The sequence below is a fragment of the Ochotona curzoniae genome, unplaced genomic scaffold, assembly GCF_017591425.1.
Source record: "Ochotona curzoniae isolate NIBS_2020 unplaced genomic scaffold, NIBS_Ocur_1.0 contig_1976, whole genome shotgun sequence".
Classification (NCBI taxonomy): domain Eukaryota; kingdom Metazoa; phylum Chordata; class Mammalia; order Lagomorpha; family Ochotonidae; genus Ochotona; species Ochotona curzoniae.
In genome coordinates, this window is record NW_024465279.1 from 2,309,869 (window position 1) to 2,334,725 (window position 24,857).

The 24,857-nt window shown below is 38.8% G+C and overlaps 1 protein-coding gene across 1 annotated transcript in view; it reads left to right on the plus strand.

Moving 5' to 3' along the window:
• Window positions 1-425: 425 nt before the first annotated feature.
• Window positions 426-24,857, plus strand: part of LOC121150029 (disintegrin and metalloproteinase domain-containing protein 5-like) — a 61,475-nt gene continuing 37,043 nt past the window's right edge. The window contains exons 1-5 of the mRNA XM_040970673.1: window positions 426-449; window positions 5,087-5,158; window positions 5,333-5,499; window positions 6,964-7,045; window positions 13,001-13,137. Of these exons, the coding sequence (XP_040826607.1) occupies window positions 5,096-5,158; window positions 5,333-5,499; window positions 6,964-7,045; window positions 13,001-13,137 (449 nt within the window). The 5' untranslated portion in view covers window positions 426-449; window positions 5,087-5,095. The remainder of the gene's footprint in view (window positions 450-5,086; window positions 5,159-5,332; window positions 5,500-6,963; window positions 7,046-13,000; window positions 13,138-24,857) is intronic.

Consider the following 24,857-nt stretch of genomic DNA (forward strand, 5'->3'; position numbering starts at 1 on the left):
TGTTATTTGACAGAAGTAGGAAGTGGGAAATCAGCCCCTTTGTGTGATTCATATGAAATTTTCAGTAGGCTAAGAAAAGTAAATATTTGCTCTGTAAACATGTGATGTTCAATTTCAGTTATTGCAAAAATGAAAGAAACATGAGTTCTTATAAACCTTTGAAAGTGTAGTTCAAAATTCATCCTACTCAGAGTAGAGAGCACTTTTTGAACTGTGATATTCAAAACAACATCTACATTTTGCACTTGGAAATAACCTTGCTATATATGACCAGTAGCAACACCACTTTGAGTACAATTTTGACACTCAATCTTTGGACTATAATTTTAGTAGAAAGGTAATTTTTCATGAATTCCTTAAAACCTCTTATGTGTCTTTTGCAGAGAACTGACTTTTCTAAGTTATTCCAACGAAACATTGAAATATACGTTGTTGTGGATAAAAATCTGGTATGTTTTATTTTTTTGTATCATTGCTTTTTTTTTCTGTTTTTATTATTATATTTTGACAATCTTTACATAGTTAATTAGGGTAAAAAGGTTCAAGGGCTACAGGAAAGTGGGTGAGACTATTATTTTTTCCATATTGTTTCCTTCATGTTTAAAGGGGGTATTAAGGGAGAAGGCCCATCCAATTTCCCACCCTCCCCAGGTCCCGGATGTAGGGTATGCTCTGAGGTTCTTGCTCAGGTGGTTTGATATTTCAACAGTTATGAATCGCTGCCAGTCTTGCCACTCCAAGCACTATGAGGTCTTTGAAGAATCCACTGGTTGACATAGTCCATCATAGAGTCTCTGTTTGCCCCGTATTTCACTGCTAAGATATAGCTGAGATGGTTGGTTGACCTGTTCTGTCTTCTGTCTTTTCTTGGTTTGGGTTCTGAGTCCAGCGTTTTGATTGGGGAGATCTCCAAGGAAACTGTCTGAGGTGTTCTCAAACCAGATTCTTGTATGTGCTAGCAAGTACAGGGCCTGGCACAGTCCATCGCCCCGATCAGCTGGTGTTTGCAATTGCTGGGTTGGTTCTGTTTTCACTCCTGACTTCCACTGGAACCAATGAGTGTTGCAGTCCAGCCTGGTTCTGCCCAGCACATACTCGGCCCTCGCATAAACCAGTGGGAGCTTATTTTCTTTTTAATATTATTTACATAATTGAGAGGGATGCACACCCACGTGGGTCTCTAACTAGGGTGGGGAGGATCAGATGTGGTGGAAGGTAGGTGGACACATAGTTTTGTTCTTTTTTGTCCTCGTGTGCCCACTGGCAGGGGGAAGGAGGGCTGCTTCTTGCTGTCGTCAGCACCCGGAGATGGAGGATGATCCTTTGATGATGTCTTAGATACCCCAATGTGGGGAAGAGCCTTCTAAAAGTTTTGCTTGGGTGGTTTCGTTGTTTCCAGGTTGAGAAGAGCTTTCCAATTGTTGTCAAGTATTTGTCAATTATTGGTTGACCAAGCCCACCTTAGTGAATTCACAGACTCAGGATCATGCTGCAAAGTTTGACCAGGAAAATTGTCCAGCCTGTTCTGCTTTCCATTCTCTGATGAGGCAGTCAATATCCCTTGTTGGCCTAGATGACCTGGCTGTCATGTCTCCACATGCCATCTGTGCATGCTGTTCTCTACACACAGGCATCAGCAACTTGGGAGATAGAGTCCTGACACGTGTACTCCAAGGTCAAACAACACATCCTGTTGGTTTTTTTTTTTTTTTTTTTTTTGCTGGGATCAGGATTTGAGTCCAGTGGTCCAGTTGGAGAGTCTCCCAAGAAACTTATATGGAGTGAACTCAGGCGCTAGCCAGTGCAAGGTCCAGTTCAGTCTTTCACCTGCACAGCCAACTCACTTTCCAGTAGATGCAGCTGTCTGATTAGTTATCTGCCAGTCCCACACTTCATGTGAACAGATGGCTGCTGTGCCCCAGCCAGCTAGCCTGCCACACGGTCTAGTCCTGGCACATACGGACAGATGCGATGGCTGGTTGGGGCCAGGCTACGTTGGCATTCCTGTAAGTTAGTATCATATCTGTGAGCTCGCAATCCACAAGGAAACAAGCCATTGTAAGCAATGTTCTAGCAAAACTAAAACTAATAGATTGAAATTGAAAACACAAATAGGTATTCAATAACAGAAAGAAAAAACCCTTGCACCCCAAGGGAATTTGTTGATTCTGTAAGACTATGGGGTAGGAAAGCTGAGCCAGTTGTTGGCAGGAGTAATGAAAACAAAGCTCCATGACTTCCTGACAAGCTGGGCATTGTAACTTAAGCTGATCTTGTACAATGGCAACATATACCCTGAGATCACACACCCCGACAATGGTGTTGGTACAGTTCATCGTGCAATTTGTTAGGGAATTTTCTCTTTGGAAACATGGCCTGCTGCTAGAAAAATCATCCCATTTCTCTTAATTGTTTTCTGATGTGTGTGTGTTTGTTTCAGTGGTTACAATGTCTAATGATATGTAGCAAAATGATAGGTGGATGATTTGGCTCAGAGATTCAGCACTGAATCCTAATTTTGCCCATTATAAATGTATAATATTGTTATTGTAGTTATAAATTCCCCTGTAACATTAACCTTGTCATCTTTCTAAAAGATTTATTTGAAAGAGTAACAGAGAGAGAACTATCCAATGGTTCACTCCCCAGAAGACCACAACAGTCAAGGCTGGGCTAGGCTGAAACCTGGAGTCAGGGGCTTCATCTGGGTTTCATGTGAGTGGCAGGGCCCCAACACTTAAGCTATAGTCTATTGCTTTCTTGAGCGCATTAGCAGGGCCTGGACCAGGAGTGGTGCAGCCAGAACATGAACTGGAACCCACTGAGTCACAGCCAGGGTAAACATATCTGTTTCCTGGAATATTTAATGTTTGTTTTGTGTGAAGGCATTATAGTCTTTTCTTCTAATTAAGTGATAACTTCTTACTCCTCTCTAACTTTAACTTAAAACACATTAATCAACGTTGCTTGATATGCTTCCCAACCTAGCCATTTTGAAGTTGCATTAATTACATGCAAGAGTCAGATGTATACAGAGAGGAGACAGAGAGGAAGATCTTCCATCAGATGGTCAATTCCCCAAGTGACCGCAAGAGCTGGAACTGAGTCCATCCGAAGCTAGGAGTCAGGAGCTCCTTCTGGGTCTGCCACATGGATGCAGGTCCCAAGGCTTTGGGCCGTCCTCAACTGCTTTCCCAGGCCACAAGCAGGGAGCTGGAAGGGAAGCGGGGCTGCCGGGATTAGATACAGCACCCAATGGGATCCTGGTGCATTCAAGGTGAGGACTTTGGCCACTAGGCCACTGCGCCAAGCCCAAGGATTTCAATTTTTCTGTACCAAAATAAACATCTTTTAGTTCCACATACCATAAGCTTTTTGAGGTACTTTTATATAAAACAAAATTTCCAGAACTTAAAAACAAATATATTTGTTTGTAATCATATTGATATGGTATAACCTTGTTATATCAGGTAAAGAAAATAAAAGTAATATAATAAATTTGAGCAGCACAATGAGAAAATATGGCTGTACAGAAGAAAAATAGCACATTATATATTTGATGAGAATCAGTAAGTAGCAGATCCCAGAATTAACCAAAGATTATGGCAGCAAATAGCAAAATACTGAAATTGTGCATATTGTATATTGCTTTACTTCAGTCACTTTATGCTGGCAGTGACTATGAATTCTGCCTGGTCTGAAATAGAAAATTCTTAATTAACTCTGGCCTGCTTGGGGCCCGGCACAGTAGCCTAGCGGCTAAGGTCCTCACCTTGAAAATGCCAGGATCCGCTACGGCCGCCAGCTCTAATCCCGGCGGTCCTGCTTCCAATCTATTTCCCTGCTTGTGGCCTAGGAAAGCAGTCGAGGACACCCCAAAGCCTTGGGACCCTGCACCTGTGTGGGAGACCTGGCAGAGGCCCTGGGCTCCTGGCTTCAGATTGGCGCAGTTCCAGCCATTGCAGCCGCTTGGGGAGTAAATCAATGGACAGAATATCTTCCTCTTTATATATCTGACTTTGCAATAAAAATAAATAAATCTTTTAAAAAAGTAAAGTAAATGAGGGTGAAGTATTATTTCCTGGATATTGCTTAGTAATGGAGGTCTTCTTATTATTTTTTTACATTAATCTCCCCTGCCTCTTCCTCACCCTCCCTCCCTCCTCATCTCTGTCTTCTCCCCACCCTTCCTCCTCCCCCACCTTCACCTTTTTCTCCTTCTTTCCCTGGTTTCCGTTTTGCTTGGCATGTCGCAATTGGCTTTTCACATTTTCAGGCTGCTAGCTTCTTCAGAATCCAGTCAGAAATGCTGAGGGGAAAATAGTTTCAATGCACCACCCGAGAGAAGAGTAACGTGAAAGAAAATGCCATTTTAGTATGCAGGGTGACACCGTTTGGAGTCCCAGCTGAGAAGGAGGCAGAAGTTGGCTCCACTGCTTGGGCCTTTGCAGCCATGTGGGAGGCGTGCCTGCAAGCTCCTGGCCTCCACACGGCCCGCGCTGGCCAGCTGGGGAGTGAACCCTCAGATGGCATCTCTCTGTCTCTTTCCCTGTCTCCCTCTCTCTCTGAAACTTACAAACGAATAAAGAAATCTTTAAAAAAATATATACAAGCCATGATGTATCATTTATTACGTTTCACTGGTTGTAATGCCCTAACATGTGTGCCATTAGCTTCGCTTTCATTAGCTTTAATTGTTTTCATCCGCTATGTAATATGGAGCCGTCTTAGCTGTATTAAGTGGTAGGACTAGAATAAAGTCTATACAATATGTATTTTTGGACATGGAAACCTAACTTAACCATAGTTAATAAGGATTATTTTTTTTCTTTGAAGCATATCATTTTTGGACTGGGGCTCTATTTATTAAAAATAAGTATACATGACACTACATTTTGATAATTTAAGATTCAGTTCTCATAAACAGTAATACTATACGTTGAGAATAATTGGACAAAGTGTATTTACTGAACCTTTATGTGCATTATCAGTGTGTTTCATTTGGAACGTAGTATGTTCCACATGGTCAGTGATGGGATATATTGGATGCATGTACTGGCTTTTAAACACAATTTGCTTTTTGCAGTTTGTTTACATGGGCTCTGACACAAAGATCGTAACACAGAAGGTTCTTCAGATAATTGGCCTTGCCAACACTGTAAGTTCTTACAATTTTTGAAATTAATTCTATAAAGACACAGAAAACATTAAGTGATGTATATGAGTTGCCATTCTGCTTAATGCTTTTCGTAACTAAAATATTGCAGTAAACTGATTCCAGTGTAAGCATACTATAGTGTTTATCTAAACGTTTTAAATGTCTTCCTTTTAGATTTTTGCTCCGCTCAAGTTGACTCTTGTAATATCATCAATTGAAATCTGGTCAAATAAGAATAAAATTCCTACGGTAGAGCAACCTCATCTTACTTTATTTCGATTTTTAGAGTGGAGAAAGGACTATCTTAAATATCAGTCACATCATTTTGCATTTTTATTTGCGTAAGTGTCATATGCTGTGTTGTATAACAATGAGTAGCAACACATGACAGCCTTGTATTTATGAAAACTAAAGATTAACGCCATATATACTCAGTTTTTAAAATCTGACAAATACAAAGGGGGTGAGAAAAGCCGCAAGCTGGAGTTCCTGTGCGAGGAGAACTGGTGCAGGGCAGGACAAAGATTATCAAAGAACGTATAAGTCTAATGTTCCAAGTGTGTTTGAAAGTATTAACACTACTGTACTACTAAAGCTGAGTAGGAGTATGTTGTATTTTATCTCTTCCTGCCACCAGAAAGACAAATAATAAAAAAAACTACTGAAATAAGCAAGTTTATTTCTTTGCAGTTTTATATTGTCTTGAAAATTTTGAGCTTCGTACTTATATAAAGGGAGCAAAGTGCAAGTATTTCAAATATACAATGTTAAAAGCATAGGGGTACGTTCCAACCTAATTTCCCTCCCTCCCAACTGCCATTCTTCCTGCTTCTTCTCTTAATCTTTTAGTATTCGTAATGATATATTTACAATTTGCTGTCTAATCAAAAGCTTACCCCTCTGCTAAATGAAGAAATTAGCATCATTAATGATTTCATTAATGATTTCATTTGTGTTACAAATTTTATTGTCTATGTTTCTAAATTCATGTCTCTAATTAATTCTAATTAATCCACGTTTTTATTTGCTGAAGACCAAAATTAACAAATTACACTATTATCCGGAACCAATATAGAGAAAAATACAACAATTTTTAGTTCATTAATCAGTAAGAGGATTACAGAAGTGAAAATCTGAGCTGTGTATATAAAAGGGAAACTGAATGTAAATTTCACCAATGAATGTGTTGGAATTTTGAACGATGGTTAAGTGTCATTATTATCATATATCTAGAGGTTTTTCAGATTCATCATTGGCATGTTGAAATATTCTTAAAAATATTTATTTTTCATGGAAAGACAGATTTTACAGAGAGAAGTAGAGACAGAATGATCTTCTGTTTGCTGGTTCACTCCCTAAGTGGCTGCAGCGGCTGGAGCTGAGCTCAGCTGATCCAAAGTGAGGAACGAGGATTTCTTGTGGGTCTCCCACATGGGTGCAGGGTTCCCAGGCTTTGGGCCGTCCTCCACTGTTTTCCCGGGCCACAAGCAGGGAGCTGGAAGGGAAATGGAACAGCTGGGATACGAATCCATGCCCAAAAGGGATCCTGGAGTATGTAAGACAGGAGGACTTTAGCCACTAGGCTACCATGCCAGGTTCTGAAATATTCTGCTAAGAATTTTTTTTATCAACATTAAAATATTGATGTTTTGCATTGACAAATGATATTTAAATAGTTAAGTTAAAAAAAATCATGGTGCTTAGAACACAGTTAATTGTCCTGCTGTATTAACTGGAAGGAAAGTTGTTATTATTAATTATAGAGTTTTACAATGCGCTTATGAGGAAAAATATGATGTTTTTAGACTTGGGAAACAGCATGCCCTTCTAGGAGCCTCGCTTCCAGGGAAAATATGTGACAAGGAATTTGCGGCAGGAGTTGCTCTGGTAGGTCATTTTCAAGTGTTCTCTACATATATTCATGCTTCAACCTTTCTCAAATATTTGAAAGAATAAGCAGAAAAGTAAGTTTACCATTTTCTTTTAGCTTGTCTCTGATTTGCAACAAAGATATTTTGTATTTTTAAAAGTAAATATAGAGCATTTAAAAGTTGATCATGCAATGTGACTTTTATTATTATGAATGTATTTCGTGCATTTCAAAGAAATTATGCTAAGGACACTTGATCTTTCTTGCCCCCCCTTTTTTTTTTCAAATGAAGTGGTTTTAATTTATGTGTAATCTCAGGCATAAGGGAGCTCAACATAGTGTCCAACAAGGAGAAGTAGAGAGATCGCTATTCAACAGTCATACAGCATGGACTGTAAACAGTAATCTGATCATAGCTTGTTGACTTCATAGTTGTACATTCAAGCTTGTTTGCACTCCACAAATAGACACAAATCAGAGAGAGCATGTGATGCTTGTCTTTTTGAGTCTGGTGATTTTCAGTAAGCACAATTCCTGTCACATTTTAAAATATCTATTTTTTTGCATAAGACAGGATTTTATTCTTTTTGAAGGTGAGTAGTATTCCATTGTGTGTATAGGTATATAGCCATCAACTGATGGGCATGTGGGTCAAGTCCACATCTTCATTATTGGGAAATGACCCACTTTAAGCACAGGAGTGCAGACCACACTATGCTGACTTCATTTGGAAGCGGATGTCTGCATGAGAAGGCAGATGGATCTTCTGCCTGAGGAGTCTGCATGCGTGTGTCTTCCATAACCGTCTTACAGTCCTACTCTGTTAGGATCCATTTTTTTCCTTCCCTGTTCACCCTGCATTTGCGGTTTTTGATTTCTGTATGATAGCCGTTCCCAGTGGAGTGAACTCTCACTGTGGTTTTGATGTGCAGATCCCCTTTTTTCTGTTTCTGTGGACGTTTTGAAGTTCATTGTTTGAAAAGTGACTGTTCTTGTCTTTGCTTCTCTCTTGCGGGCATTTTGCTACTGTTGAGTTTTGTGAGGACCTTACACATCCTGGATACTAATCCTCCGCCAGATCCATAGTTAACCAACAGTTTACCCGACTCTGTTACTTGCTTCTTCAAGCAACACACTTTTCTTTTCTGTGCAGACATGTCTCAGCTTGTCAATCTCTCAGCTTTTGTCAGTTTCTGTTGTTGATACCAGAGTTTCTGGAGTCTTATGGGGGAATTCTGTGTCTTATGGTGTTTGCCCTGTTTTTTTTTTTTTTTTTTTTTTGCATAAGTGTCTTTGATCCATCATAAATTGTCTTCTGTATATGGTATTAGGGAGAGTCTTGTTTCATTCCTCTGGATGCCCAGATCCAATTTCCTAGCCTCAATTTTGAAGAGATGGTCCTGTATCAAATGAACTTTTCAGTTCATTTCTTAAAGCTTTGTTGGTTGTAGATGTATGGATTAATTCCTGTGGTTTCAGTATTCTTCTTTTGGTCAATATGTTTATTTTTTTTTTTCTGAAAGTACCAAGTGATTTTGGTTATTACTTCCCTGTGGTATGTTGTAAAATCTTGTGTTTAATGCCTCTAGCTTTGTTCTTTATTTTTGTTTTTATTAAGTGGTTTATCCATTCAATGCCTCTTCTGCTTATATTGTGCATATATATATGTGTGTGTGTGTGTGTGTGTGTGTTGGAATCTTTTTTTCTTTATTTGAGACGTGTGGGTTGTAACGAATGTGTAAGTTACTTTTATTTATTTATTTATTCATTTATGTTAGTTATTTTTAGTTGGCATGGCCATTTTGGTAGTATTGGTTCTTTTAATCTACAAACATGGAGATTTTTTTCCCCCCCAATTTGTTCTGTTTTCTGTTTTTCTCCTTAATGTATTGTTGTTGTTTGCTGTAGATAGCTTTCATATTTTTGGCTAAATTTATCCCAAGGCAATTAATTTTTAATTTTTGTTTTTTACTGTGAGTGAATCTGTTCTTATGAGTCCTTGTTTAATCATGGCGTTGTTTGTGCATACGTAATGCTGCTGAAGTGTATGTTGCTTTTATAACCCGTAGCTTTGCCAAACTCTCTTTGGGGTCCCAGTAGATTCTTGACCTCAGTGAGTTGGTTTCCCTCGCCAGAGGATGATGTCATCTGCCAACAGTGGCTTACACTTTGTACCCTTTGATTGCTTTTGATTGTCGGAAAGATCCAGCTAGAACATCTGGCTGGTGAGAATGGGGACCCCTTTCTGGTTACAGATGTTAGATGGAAGTGCTTCCAGCTCTTCTCCGTGCAAGAGGACGTTGGCTGTGCGGATGTTCCATGTTGTGTTGAGGTCTATCTATATACCCAATTTGCTTAATGTTTTTATCATGAAAGGATGTTGTGTTTTATCGAATACTTTTCCTTCTTCTGTCGCTATATGCGAATGGTTTGTATTTCTCAAACTATTAGAGCTCTGTGACATGATTCTTGATTTTTCCAAGTCGAGCCATTCCTGGGGTATATCTGATGTGGTCTGGCTGGATGATCTTTTGATGTGTTTTTGGTTTTGATTAGCTAATATTTTGCTGGGATTTTTTTTTTTTTTTACCAGTTCTCTTTCTTTTCACATCTCTTTCTTTGCCTTACCTGTTTCTAGTTTTAGAATCCAGGTGATTCCAGCCTCGTGGAAGCAATTTTAGTGGACTAGTTCCCTTTTAATTGTTTTGAATAATTTAAGAATCAAGGTGAGAATTAACATTAGTTTTTTAGATGTTTTGTATAATTCAGCCATGAACCCAATTCGCTCATGAGCTTTTTATTGCTGTTCTTGCTGTTGTTGTTGGGGTGATACTTATTACTGATTTATGCTCCTTCTTGTTTATTGATGTGCATAAATTTGTATATCCTTACATCTCAATTTTGGTGAATTTTATGTTTCCATAAATCAAATCTATCATTTCCTGATAAACAGCTGTTTGTATAATCCTTTATTTCTGTGACATCTGTTGTAACATCTCCTTTTGGGTTTAATTTTACACGTTGTTTTCACAAAAACAAACAAAAAAACCCAGAGCTCTTGCTTTAAGTCATCTTTTGTGTTCTATTAATTTTAGAATTTGTTGTTTTTATTGCATTGTGAGATCACTAATTTTCTGATTTTGCAGTTTATGGATGTACTTCCTAATTGCTATAAATTTTCCTCTTAACACTTTATTTTTGCTACATCCCATACATTTTGATATGCTGTACTGTCACTTCCATTCATTTCTAGGAATTATTTGACATCCCTTTTGATGTCATCCATCACACACTGTTCATTTAGATGAATATTGTTAATGCTGCATGTATTTTAACATTTTGTAGAGTTTCTTTGATCATTAATTTCAAGCTTCATTGCATTGTGGTCAGAAAATATATATATGGCATTCTTTCAGTTTTGTTGAATTGTTTAGAGTTGTTTTATCACCTGATAATGGATGTACCCTAGGTAAAGTTGTAGGCACTGGTGAAAACAATGTGTGATTTCCAACTGTGGGATGAAATGTACCACGTGCATCAGTGAAGTTGACAGTGTTATCCGTTCTGTTGTTGATGTCTTTATGTGCAATTAACTGTACATGGATGGAACTGGCATGCTGAAGCCCCCATTGTTATGATGATGGAACATTTGTGTCCATTTACGTCCTTAAGATTTATTTCAAACACCTGGTTACCCTAGTAGTGGGTGAAATTACATTGAGTGTAGTCACATCTTCATTTTGAATGGAATCCTTAATGATTACCTAAAACCATGTTTGGCTCTTTTAATTGATCCTTTTTGCCTTAAAATGCATTTCATCTTACATTAAGGACTATTTCTGCTCATGTTTGATTTTTCATTGTTGTTTGCAGTTATATTTTTTCATTCTTTCGCTTTCGGTGGGCATGTATCTCTGTTGGTGAGGTGTGTTTCTTGTGGCTAGTCTGTATCTGGTTCTTTTTTTTTTTTTAAGTCATTTGGTAGTACTGTATGCTTCATTGGGATATTTAGTCCATTCATTATGCAGGCAGTCTAATTGGACATTTCTTACTGCTAATCTGCACATTTTAGGGAGTTTTAAACATTTGATTACAACTTCTCATGCTGAAAGTCTTCCCTGATCCTATGCATTTTCTATACTTAGATGTTTTTATGTTTCTGCAAATTAGGGATGTTTTTTCCCCTATTATTTCATTGAATAAGTTTTGTAAGACATATTGTTTTTTTCATTCCTTAAAGAATCAATACTAAGATACATTTGCGTGTTTTCTGGTATCTCATAAATCCAAAATCCTTCTTTGTCTAGTTTTCTCTCTCTTTGTTCTTATTTTTGTATCATTGGAGCATTTCCAAATATTTGTCTTCTGCCTCAGCTATGTGCCTCAGATACGTTTTCTTTTGTTTAATTTCTTCTGTCTCGCTCTTCTTATATGTTTGATGTATTTTCAAATATTTGTCTTTTGCCTCGGATATTATTCTGCTTCATCTGCTTTTAACAGCTCTATACACTCTATAGCATGAACTGGGCTTTCCATAGTTCCATGCTAAGCACTCAGGGTGTTCTGAGCTTTCTAGCATGCAAGTCACGGTGTGCAGTGTTCCCAGAGCCACAGAGGGTCATAGGATCCACTTTCTGTAGTGTAGACCTCTGTGTCCACAGCGTGAGCCTTCCTGTCCCTCCAGCCCACTTGAAGTGGATTGGCCCATGGTTTGCCAAATTTCTCCCATTCTACCAGGTGTGTTTTCAATGTGTTTATTATTCCATTTGCTATGCAGACACTTCAGAGTTCGATGTAATCCCACTTGTGTAGTTTTGCTTTTCTTATCTGACTTTTTGATATATTATCCAAGACATGATCGCTTATTTCGAGTCTTAAAGTGACCTGGTAACTTTTATTTTCTAGCAGATGTGTAGTTTTATGTCTGTTATTTAGGTTTTCAATTAACCTTAAGTGAATTTTTTATATGGTAAGATAAGGGGTCTAACTTTGCTTTTTTTTTTAATGTGACATGTAATACTTTTATTTGTTTATTTTTTCCATATTGTTTCCTTCATGTTTAAAGGGGGGTGTTAAGGAAGAAGACCCAGCAATTTAACTTTGCTTTTAGTCATTGGTGAATCCACTTTTTTTTTTTTATTGTTGCTTACATTGTATTATGTAGTACAGTTTTATAGGCACTGGGGATTCCCCCCACCCCTCCCATACCCCTCCCCCCATGGTGGATTCCTCCACCTTGTTGCATAACCATAGTTCAAGTTCAGTTGAGATTCATTGCTTGCAAACACTTGCCTAGCATAAAGTTCAGCGTCTTATTGTCCAGATAAGTTCAGTGGCCTCTTGGGGAGACCTTCTATGGTCTGAAGATAGGTCTAACACTTTTTCACAAACATTTATCGACAAGATTGTGCTTCATTCAATGTACATGTTGTTTTAGATTTCTTTTAATGTGGAACTTTTAATTACTGCTTCAGTTGCATTACTTCTCTTGGTATTTTAGATTTTCTATTTGTTCTTGTTGAGTTATATGCATACAAAAAATGTGACCCTTTCTTTGAAGTTTTCTAGTATGTTATCACATGTTTGTGCATGGTAGTTTTATATAATTGTTTGTGATCCTTTGTGTATATATGCGTGTATAAATATTCAGCGAGAGAGAGAAATTTATAATTGCTGATTCACACTTGACATGGCTACAAAGCCAGCTGCTAGAAGCTTATTCTGCTTTTTCTTTTTGTTTGTTTTTAAGTGTGTGACAGGGAATAAGTACATTGGAACATCATCTGCTGTACAGGATGCTGATCTCACAGGAAATTGATTTCCTTGCTGCACCACAGTGACGACCACATCGTTAACACATTTTTAAAATTCAATTTTGAATGCTAATTTTTGATCGCAGCAAAATAGTTAATAGCAAATATATTATAATTGATCATTGATATTATTTTCCTTGTTCTTTTCTTTGTATTTAGTATCCAAAGAGGTTTTCCCTGGAATCGTATACTATCATTATCGTGCAGTTGCTTGGAATTAGTTTGGGATTAAATTATGACAGTGATGACAGCTGCTACTGCTCAGGAGATGTTTGCGCAATGATGCCAAAAGCAATGTAAGAACATTTTGTTTATTAAAATTACATATTTATTTTTTAAACTTCATTTACATGCACATGTATTTATGTTTATGTCAAACTGAGATAATTATCAATGAGAGAACAATTTACAAAAATTCATCAATGTCCATATCAAACAGGCCAACAAATGTCTGTGGTTTCTGAATGTCCACGGGCTCTCTTTCCCACTGCTTTGTCCAAAAGCTAGATTCAGAGGCAGACTTCACGATCAGTTCGTACCCATTTTGTGATTGTAGTGAGGAGGTGATATCTATGAACTGAAAACTGCAAAACATTAAAATGCTGAAATAAAAGAAAATATGCCATGCTTATGGATTTGATGAAACAATATCATAAGAATATCTTTACAAACCCAAATCAATTTTCAAGGTTAAAATTCATAAAACTCCAGTTTCATTTTTCAGGGAAACAGGAGAAACATCACTGATAAATTCAGGTATCCAATTCAAAATTGAGAGAAAAAGTACACGAAACAGTAACCTCATACAACCAGGATTCAAAGGATGCTACAGACATATGAGGTTTCTTCCAGTCATTTGGGAAAGTGGAAAAGTAAAACTAAAAGTAAGGCTTACTTTGGGACCAAATGAAAGATCCATGCAAATGAGGGGCTTTCAAAGGTTAAAGGAAAATGCGTGTTATTTTAAAGATATGTGTAAGTTTAAAAAACTTGTTTTCCCTGCTTTTATTATTTCTAATTTATATATTTTTATTTTGAAGTTTTCAATTATGTGGTACAATTTTGTATAGACTGGGATTCCCCCTGAAACTCCCGCCCCACGACAGATTTTCCCCATTTTACTACAATGGTGTAGTCCTTCGTAAGGAATCACAATTCCATCAGTCTCTTATTTAACTGTACCCCAACATTGCTGGTACAGACAATGTCAGACAGTCCAGCAACCCATTGTCTACACATTTCCAACAGTTTCATTGGGAATCCATCTTTCATCTGGAAGCAGGGATGCACGTTGCATTATATCCCTACATCTGGATATGGTGGTTCCCAGTACTCACTCCATCACTATATACATTTCCATGATTGAGAAGTCATGAAACAAGCTCAACACCTGGTATGAGTTAGAACAACTGCAACAACAACAACCATGACAAAAACATTACAGCACCATGAAAAGCACACCACAGAGTAACCAGCACATGGCTGACAAGAGGAAACACAAAAGTCTCTTGGGAAAAATGATGCCACCGTGTAATCCACGAATCAGCAATGAATTATACAAGAGAAAAGAAAGTCTTTGGAATAAATAAAACTGAGATAAAGAATATCAAAACACACGGGATGCTGCCAAAATGAAAACAGAAACAAAACAAAAAGCAAACCAGTATGGATTTAATTATTGAAGTTACTCTTTCCATTCTGATTTTCTTATGTAAGAGAGAACATACGGTATTTGTTCTTCTGTGATTGACTCATTTCACTGAGCATAATGGTCTCTAGTTGAGACCACCTAGTTGTAAATAGTATAATTTCATTCTTAATAGCTGAATAATATTCCATGGAGTAGATGTACAATAGTTTCTTTAACCACTCATTTTTCGATGCACATCTGGATTGTTTCCATGTCTTTGCTATTGTAGACTGTGCTGCTGCAAATACAGGATTACAGATCCCCTTCTCACATGTAGATTTCACTTCTATTGGGTATATTCCTAGGAGTGGGATAGCTGGGTCATATGGCAGGTTCATTTGCAATTCTCCAAGCACTCTCCATACTGATTTCCACAGTGGTTGTACTAGCCCACACTCCCACCAGCAGTGAAGGAGGGTACATTTCTCCCCACATCCATGGCAGCAGGTGTTGTTAGTTGAGTTCTGAGTGTAGGCCAGTCTCACTGGAGGTAGGTGGTAAGTCAACATGGTTTTCATTTGTATCTCTCTGATGGGTAGTGAGCCTGAGCATCTTTTCATATGTCTGCTAGCCATTTGAATCTGTTCTTTTGAAAAATGTTTGTTCATTTCTTTTGTCCATTTTGTTAGTTTTTTTTCCCTGTTCCTGGGTTTCTGAAGCTCTTTGTAAATCCAGGTTATTAGTCCCCTATCACTTGTGTAGTATGCAAAATTTTTCTCCCATTCTGTTGGTTATTTCTTCACTTTGTTGATTGTTTCCTTTGCTGTACAGAAGCTTCTTACTTTGATGTAGTCCCGTTTGTTAATTTTGGCTTTGACTGCCTGTGCTTTTGTGTCTTTTCCTTAGACAAGTCTTTCCATGTTCCTATATCTTGGAGTGTGCTTCCTATGTTTTCCTTCAATAGTTTGATAGTTTGTAGGTGTAGATTTAGGTCCTTGATCCATTTAGAGTAGATGTTTGTATAATGTGACAGGTGTGAGTCTTGCTTCTTAATTTTGCAAACTGCTACCCAGTTGTCCCAACAGCATTAGTTGAATAAGCCAGGCTTTTTGCCTGAATTGTTTTCAGTTTTGTTGTCAAGGAATAGTTGGCTATACATGTGTGGGCTCCCTCCTGGCGTTTCTACTCTGTTCTATTGTTCTTCTCTTTCTGTACCAGTACCAAACTATTTTGACAACTCCTGCTATGTAGTATGTCTTGTGGTTTGGAATTGCAATTCCTCCAGCTTCATTTCTATTTTTCAGGATAGCTTTAGCTATTCATGGTCATTTGTGATTCCAGATAAACTTTTGTATCATCACTTTTATTTCTGAGAAGAATGTTGTTGGGATTTTGATTGGGATTGCATTAAATCTGTATATTATTTTTGGTAATATGGTCATTTTGATGATGTTGATCCTTCTAATTTAGGAGCATGATAAGTTTCTCCAGTTATCAAGGTCTTCTTCTAATTCCTTTAAAAAAATGTCTCATAGTTTTCATCATAGAGACCTTTCACATATTTAGTTAGCTTAATCTCTAGGTATTTAAGATTCCTCTCCTCTATCTTAAAAGGGACTGTACTTAAAAATTCTTTCTTATCCATGGAATTATTTGTGTACACTAGTGCCATTGACTTGTGTTCATTAATTTTGCCTCCTGCTACCCTGCCAAAGTCTCTTATGAGTTCCAATAGTCTCTTGACCGAGTCTTTTGGTTCTCCTAACTTGAGAATCGTGTCATCTGCAAATACGGATAATTTCATTTCCTCATTTCCAATTTGGAGTCATTTAAATCCTTTTTCTTGCCTAATAGCTCTGCTAAGGACTTCCAATACTATATTAAAGAGTAGTGGTGACAGTGAACATCCCTGTCTAGTTCCAGATTTTAGTGGGAAGCCTTCGAGTCTTTCTCCATTTATTATGATGCTGGCATTGGATTTTTTGTAAATTGCTTTGATTGTGTTACAGAATGTTTCTTCTATGCCTATCTTGCTTAGGATTTTCAGTATGAAGTGTTGTTGGATTTTATCAAATACCTTCTCTGCATCAGTTGAGAGGATCATATGGTTTTTATTTTTCAATTTGTTGATGTGATATATCACACTTTTTGATTTGCAAATTGTGAACCATCCCTGCATGCCTGGTGCAGGTGAATGATCTGCCTGATGTGTTGTTAGATCCTATTGGCTTGTATTTTATTGAGGATCTTTGCATCTATGTTCATCAAGGACATTATTCTGTAGTTCTCTTTTCTGTTGTTTCTCTGTCTGGCTCTGTTATTAAGGTAATATTAGCTCCATAAAAAGAATTTGGAAGAATTGCCTCTCTTTCTATTTTTTGATAAAGGATGTGAAGAATTGGGGTAAGTTCCTCATGAAATGTTTGGTAGAATTCAGCAGTGAAGCCATCTGGTCCAGAACTCTTCTTGGTTGGGAGAGCTTTAATTACTGATTTAATCTCAGTGCATGTTATTGGTTTATTTAGACTGCTAATTGCTTCTTGATTCAATTTGGTGGATTGTAGTATCCAAAAATCTGTCCATCTCTTCTAGGTCTTCTGATTTGTTCACATATAGTTGCTTGTAATAGTTCCTGATGATTCTTTGTATTTCTGAGGTATCTGTTGTTATATCTCCTTTTTTGTCTCTGATGCTATTGATGTGTATTTTCCCCCTCCTTTTTTTGATTAGTTGGGCTAGTGGGGAGTCACTTTTGTCAATTTTCTCAAAGAGCCCGTTCTTTGATTGATCTTATGTGTAGTTCTCTTAGTCTCTATTTGGTTTATTTCCTCCCTCATTTTGACTATTTCTTTTTTCCTACTAATCTTGGGGTTGCTTTGCTGTTGCTTTTCTAGTTCCTTCAGCTGTAAGGTTAGCTGATTTACTTGACGCTTTTCTAGTTTCTTGACTTAAGCACTGATTGAAATGAATTTTCCTCTTAGCACCACCTTGATTATGTTCCATGAATTTTGATATGTTGTTTGATGCTTTCATTTGTTTCAAGCAATTTTAAAATTTCCCCTTTGATGTCCTCACTAACCCATTGCTCATTTAGTGACATATTATTCAATCTCCCGTGTTTGCAAGTCTTCCTTGGTGTTTTGACTTCTTGGTCTCTAGCTTCACTCCATGATGGTCTGAGAAGATGCATGGTATGATTTCAACTTTTTAAAAATTGCTGAGGCTTGTTTTGTGGCCTATAACATGATCAATTCTGGAGAAGGTTCCACATACTGATGAAAAAAAAGTGTGTTCTCTGTTTGTAGGATGAAAGGTTTGATAGATGTCAACAAAGTCCATTTGCTCTATAGTTTGGGTGAGTTCTATTGTTTGCTGATTTTTTTGTTTTTTGATCTGTCTATTGATGTTAATGGGGTATTAAGGTCTCCTAGTATGATCGTATTGGAGTCTATGTCTCCCTTTAAATCGTTAATATTTGTTTCATGTAGCCAGATGCTTTGGCATTTCGTGCATATTCATTTATTATTGTGATCTCTTCTTGCTGAATGGATCCATTGATCAGTATGTAGTATCCTTCTTCGTCTCTTTTGATGCTCATCGCATCAAAGGCTATATCATCTGATGTAAGAATGGCTATACCTGAACATTTTTCCTTACCATTTGCTTGAAATATTTTTTCCAACCTTTCACTTTCCATTTTCTCTGATCTTTATTGGTGAGATGTGCCTCCTGTAAGCAGCAGATGGTTGGGGTTTGTTTTTTCCTCCAGTTCTCCGATCTGATGAGTTAAAGCTGTTTACATTCAGAGGTATTATTGGTAAGGGGTAGTTTAGTCCTGTCATTTTGGTGACAGGGCTGCTGGCTTTCAGCTCCAGGGACCACGCAGACCCTGCAGGGTGTGAAACTGGTGCTCCCTTTCACGCTGGATCAGTTCTGTGTGATCAACCAGAAACAAGCCCCCTCTGGGCAATTCCATCAACTCTGTTCATCAGGGATTTTTGCCTGTAATTTTCTTTATTTGTTGTGTTTGTTTCCAGTTTGGGAATTAATGTCATACTGGTCTCATGGCTTCCCTAAAGGAGTGTGGGAGGATTTCCCACTTTTTAAAATTATTTTGAATGATAGAAGAATTGTAATTATTTTGTCTAGAAAAGTTTAGTGGAATTCAGGCAGTGAAGCCATGTGGGCCTGGACTCTCCTTTGTGGGAGGGTACTTATTATTTTTCCAATATCTGTGTTAACAATAGATCATATTACGTTTTCTAGGTCAACATCATTCAATTTTTTTTTTTTTTATTGTTGCTTACACTGTATTATGTAGTACAGTTTTATAGGCGCTGGGGATTCCCCCCACCCCTCCCCATACCCCTCCCCCCATGGTGGATTCCTCCACCTTGTTGCATAACCATAGTTCAAGTTCAGTTGAGATTCATTGCTTGCAAACACATGCCTAGCATAAAGTTCAGCGTCTTATTGTCCAGATAAGTTCAGTGGCCTCTTGGGGAGACCTTCTATGGTCTGAAGATAGGTCTAACAGAGTAAAGATCCGGTCAGTTAAAAGCCCCAACAAGGCCTCAGTATCAATATACAACATTATGGAATTAATTGACATAGTAATGGGTAAACAATATGTTAAGAATAATGCGAGTTCCATTCTTCGAAACATCTGGGTTGAGACAGTATCAATGACAGGTTCAAAAAATAACAAACAACCAAACAAAAAATTACAGGTTAAATCAAGGCAAACATGTGGTATCTAATCTTTTGGGATTCACTCATTTCCCTTAGCATTATAGTTTCCAGTTGTGCCCATTTAGCCACAAAGAACTGCAATTTGTTTTTTTTAATAGCTGAGTAGTATTCCATGGAGTAGATGAACCAAAGCTTTCTTATCCAATCTTCTGCTGATGGGCATTTCGGTTGCTTCCATGTTTTTGCAATTACTGATTGTGCTGCAATGAACATAGGGATGCATGTTGGTTTGTCGTAAAACAGGTGTTTTGGATATATTCCTAGGAGTGCTATTGCTGGGTCATATGGCATGCAGATTCCGAGTTGTTTGAGTGTTCTCCAGACTGATTTCCATAAAGGCTGTACCAATTTGCAGCTCCACCAGCAGTGGAGTAGGGTTCCCTTTTCCCCGCATCCTCGCCAGCAAGCGTCGTTGGTGTTCTTGTTTATGTGGGCCAATCTTACTGGTGTTAGGTGGTACCTCATCGATGTTTTAATTTGGATTTCCCTTATTGCTAGGGAGCTGGAACATTTTTTCATATGTTTGTTTGCCATTTGGACTTGTTCCTTTGTGAAATGTTTGCCCATTTCCCTTGCCCATTTCTTGAGTGGCTTGTTTGTTTTGGTTTTTTGGTTGTTTTGAAGTTCTTTGTATATCCTGGAAATTAGCCCCCTATCGCCTATATCGTGTGCAAAGATCTTCTCCCACTCTGTGGGTTGCTTTTTTACTTTGTTGATTGTTTCCCTTGCTGTACAGAAGCTTCTTAGTTTGATGAGGTCCCATTTGTTTATTCTGTTCTCAACTGCTATTGCTTTTGGTGTCCTTCTTAGAAAGTCGGAACCTACTCCTAGGTCTTGCAGTGTATTTCCTACATTTTCTTGTAAGAGTTTGAAGGTTTCTGGATGTAGATTTAGGTCTTTTATCCATGTAGATTGGATCTTAGTGTATGGTGATAGATGTGGGTCTATCCTTTTGTTTCTACAGGCTATCAGCCAGTTGTCCCAACAACATTTACTAAAGAGGCCTTCCCACTTGCTTGAGCTATCATTGGTCTTTTTGTCAAAGATTAATTGGCTGTATTTGTGTGGGTTCCCTTTTGGTGCTTCTATTCTATTCCATTGATCTTCCTTTCTGTCTTTGTGCCAGTACCAGGCTGTTTTGATAGCCACTGCTCTATAATATGTCCAGAGGTCCGGGATTGTGATTCCCCCTGCTAACCTCTTATTTTTCAGGATGGTTCTAGCTATTCGTGGTTTTTTGTGTTTCCAGATGAACTTTTGAATCATTGTATCCAGTTCCGTGAAGAATGTTTTGGGCAATTTGATTGGAATTGCGTTGAAAATGTATATTGCTTGTGGTAGTATAGACATTTTAATGATATTGATTTTGCCTATCCAGGAGCACGGGATGTTATTCCATCTTTTGAGGTTTTGTTCAATTTCCTTTTTAAATAGTTTGTAGTTTTCTTCGAATAGGTCTCCTACGCTTTTGGTTAGATTTATTCCCAAATACTTCATACTTCTCTCTGTTGTTTTGAATGGTATCCTGTTGGTTAGATCTTCTTCCATCTTGGTGTTATTTGCGTACACTATGGCTGTTGATTTTCGTTCGTTAATTTTGTACCCTGCCACTCTGCCAAACTCTCGTATAAGTTCTAGCAGTTTCTGTATTGAGTCTCCTGGTTTTTCTATGTATAGGATTATGTCATCTGCATATAGTGAAAGCTTGACTTCTTCGTTTCCTATACGTATGCCTTTGATTTCTTTTTCTTGTCTTATGGCCTCTGCAAGTACCTCTAGGACTATGTTGAATAGCAGTGGTGATAGCGGGCACCCTTGTCTTGTTCCAGATCTCAGTGGGAAGGGTTCTAGCTTTTCTCCATTCAGTATGATACTGGCGTTGGGTTTTTCATAAATTGCTTTAATTATGTTGTGGATTTTCCCATCTATGCCTACTTTGGCTAGAGTTTTTAGCATGAAGAGGTGTTGGATTTTGTCGAAAGCTTTTTCTGCATCTATTGAAACTATTATGTGGTTCTTGTTTTGCAGTTTTTGGATATGGTTTATAACATTTATGGATTTCCGAATGTTGAACCATCCCTGCATTCCAGGGATGAATCCTACTTGATCCGGATGAATGATCTGTCTGATGATTTTTTGAATTCTATTGGCTAGGATTTTGTTGAGAATTTTAGCATCAATGTTCATCAGAGAGATAGGTCTGTAGTTTTCCTTCTCTGATGGTTCTCTGTCCGGTTTTGGGATTAAGGTGATGTTGGCTTCATAGAATGAGTTTGGGAGGGTTGCTTCCTCCTCTATTGTTTTGAAGAGCTTGTAGAGGATTGGGGTTAGTTCTGTTCGGAATGTTTTGTAGAATTCTGTAGTGAAGCCGTCTGGGCCTGGGCTTTTTTTCGTTGGGAGATCCTTGATGACTGTTTCAATCTCTACCTCGGTTATGGGTTTATTTAATTCTGCAGTTGCCTCCGGACTGAGTTTTGGTAAGTGGTGGGAGTCCAAGAACTTTTCTATTTCTTGGTGGTCCTCAAATTTGTGGGAGTACAGTTCTTTGTAGTAATTTCTAATTATTTTCTTAATGATTGCAGTGTCTGTTGTTATGTTGCCTTTTTCATCTTTAATGCTATTGATTCTCACTTTCTCTTGTTTTTTTTTGGTCAATCGGGCCAGTGGAGTGTCTATTTTGTTTATTTTCTCAAAAAACCAACTTTTTGATTTGTTGATTTTATGTATAGTTTTTTTGATTTCTATTTGGTTTATCTCCTCCCTTGTTTTGATGATTTCTTGTTTCCTATTGTGCGTGGGACTCTTCTGCTGCTGTTTTTCCAGATCCTGGAGGTGTGAGGTTAGTTCCTGTATTTGGCGTCTTTCTTGGGCCTTGACATGTGCTCCGATTGCGATGAATCTACCTCGTAGCACTGCTTTGGCGGTGTCCCACAAGTTTTGGAGTGTTGTATCAGAGTTTTCATTGGTTTCCATAAATTTTTTGATCTCATCTTTGATTTCTTCTCTGACCCAATGTTCGTTTAATAGCATATTGTTCAATTTCCAAGAGTGCCTATACTTCCTGGGGAGTTTTGAGTTGTTGATTTCCAGTTTCATCCCATGGTGGTCTGAGAGGGTACATGGTATGATACTAATGTTTTGGAAGTTGTTTAGATTCGCTTTATGTCCTATCATGTGGTCGATTCTGGAGAAGGTGCCATGTACCGCTGAGAAGAATGTATAGTCTGTGGCCTTAGGATAAAAAGTTCTATATATGTCTACTAAGTCCAGTTGTTCTATTGTTTGTGTGAGCTCTGTTGTTTCTTTGTTGAGTTTTTGTTTCGTAGACCGGTCCATTGTTGTTAGAGGTGTGTTGAGATCGCCCACAAGAATTGTCCGGGTGTCTATGTCTTCCCTTAAGTCTGTAAGTAATTGCTTTACGTAACTAGGTGCATTAAGATTCGGTGCATAAACATTAATGATGGTGATTGCTTCTTGATGGATCATTCCCTTCACCAGTATAAAATGGCCTTCCCTGTCTCTTTTGATGTTAGTTAGAATGAAATCTATCTCGTCTGAAATTAGGATAGCTACCCCAGCTTTTTTTCCTTGTCCATTAGCGTGAAATATCTTTTTCCATCCCTTCACTTTCAGTTTCTTTGCATCCTTTCTGGTTAGATGCGTTTCTTGTAGGCAACAGATGGTTGGGTCTTGTTTGATGATCCATTCTATTAATCTCTGTCTTTTGATTGGTGAATTTAGACCATTTGTGTTGAGAGTTAAAATTGAGAGTTTGCAATTTTGCCTTGCCATGTGATTGTGTTGTGTGTGTGTTGTTGCCTATGTAGTTGTCTTGTTTGTGCAGCTTTTAGTTTGGAGACCTTCTTATTTGCCATCTTTGTTTGTGATTTGCCTCCTTTTTGTCCGGGACTAGCGCATTTCTAAGGAGACTTTGCAGAGCTGGTTTTGTGTAGACATATTCTTCTAGTTTTTCTTTGCTATTGAAGTATCTGATTTCGTTCTCATATACAAATGAGATCTTTGCTGGGTAGATTATTTTTGGTTGACAGTTGTTTTGTTTCAGGACTTGGAAGATCTTTGTCCATTCTCTCCTTGCTTGTAGGGTCTCTTCGGAGAAGTCAGCAGTGATTCTGATGGGTTTTCCCCTGTATGTGATCTTTTCTCTACTTCGTACTTGTCTCAGGATTCCTTCTTTGTCTTCATTGGAGTAGAACCTGAGCACCGTGTGTCTGGGTGAAGATCTCTTTGGGTCATGTCTGTTGGGAGTTCTCTGTCCATCCTGTATGCGGGGTGGATTCGTGTTCCAAGTGTTTTGGAAGTTTTCCTGTATAATTTCATCAAGCACTGCTTGCATCCCAGATTCTCTTTCTACTCCCTCAGGGAGGCCGATGATCCGAATATTCAGTTTTCTAAGGTAATCCTTCATCTCTTGCATCATTTTATTAGTTTTGCTGAGGTTTGTCTCCAGCTGTTTAATTCGCTGGGCACTTTCATTTTGTGTGTCTTCTGTTTCAGAGATCCTTTCCTCTGCCGCATTTATTCTGTTGATGAGGCTTTCAATTTTATTCTCTTGGGCATCCAGTTTGGTTTTGATTTGTTGTATTTCGGTGATTATGCGGTTCTGGTAGTCTTCCAGCTTTGTGTCCACGTCTCTGAGAAATTTTAGCATTATTTTCATCAATTCCTTTGCTGGTAACACGTCCATGTCTTCATCTCGCATCGCCGATATTGATAATGGCTTTTGGCCCATGTTTGGTGGGGTGCTGGCTCTTTCATCTGGAGCACAGCTCTTTCTGGTGGTTTTTCCCATTGCGTTGGTGAATTCTGGTGGGGCAAATGAACCCGTGTGTTGAGGGGCTGTCAGATGCTTTCCTGTAGAGATTGGAGCCTGCAGACGTGGTGTTGTCGAGCGTGGTAATTTTCAAGGCACCGTTGGTGCGTTCTCAGGGCCCGGGGCTGTAGAGCACCACCTTGGGGGCCCAGTGGATTCCAGGCACACTCTGGGCACCTCTTCTACAGGTGTGACACCCCAGGGCGTGGAGGGATGGAGGCGCTCTCTGGGTGTGCCCCCTGCACGGGAATCCGCAGGACTTAGAAGGTTTTATGTGCTTTCTCCTTGCGTTCTCCGTGTCAGGGACTGCAAGGTTTTTCAGAGCCCACCTGGTGCGTCTCCCACACACGGGACTGTGGGTGAGGCACTTTCCAGGCGTGGCTCTTGTGCAGTGAATCCACCACTCGTGGTGTGTGGATGTTCAGAGCCCCTGTTCCTGTGTGGCTCTCTCACACCGGCCCTTAGCGGAGGAGTGGCCCAGGCGCCCTGTTATAATTTCACGGCAGGTTCGCACCGTGTCAGTGTGATGCAGGAGTTTTCAGTGCTCTCCTGGTGGGTCGCCCACGCTCAGAACTGCAGGGTGGGAGGCGAGAGGTGAGCAGTTCACCCTATGGGAGTGGTACCTGCGTGTCGGGGACACACAGCACTACACTTCCCAAAGCTGGGCAGAGCTCTTCTGACACCTGACACCTGCGCTGTGGAGGCGGCTGCTGCAGGCGGGGCCGCCTAGTCCGCTCGGCGCAGCCGCTCGGCGCGGCGACCAGGGTCTTCCTGATGTTATCTCACTTCCACCAGGCAGGATG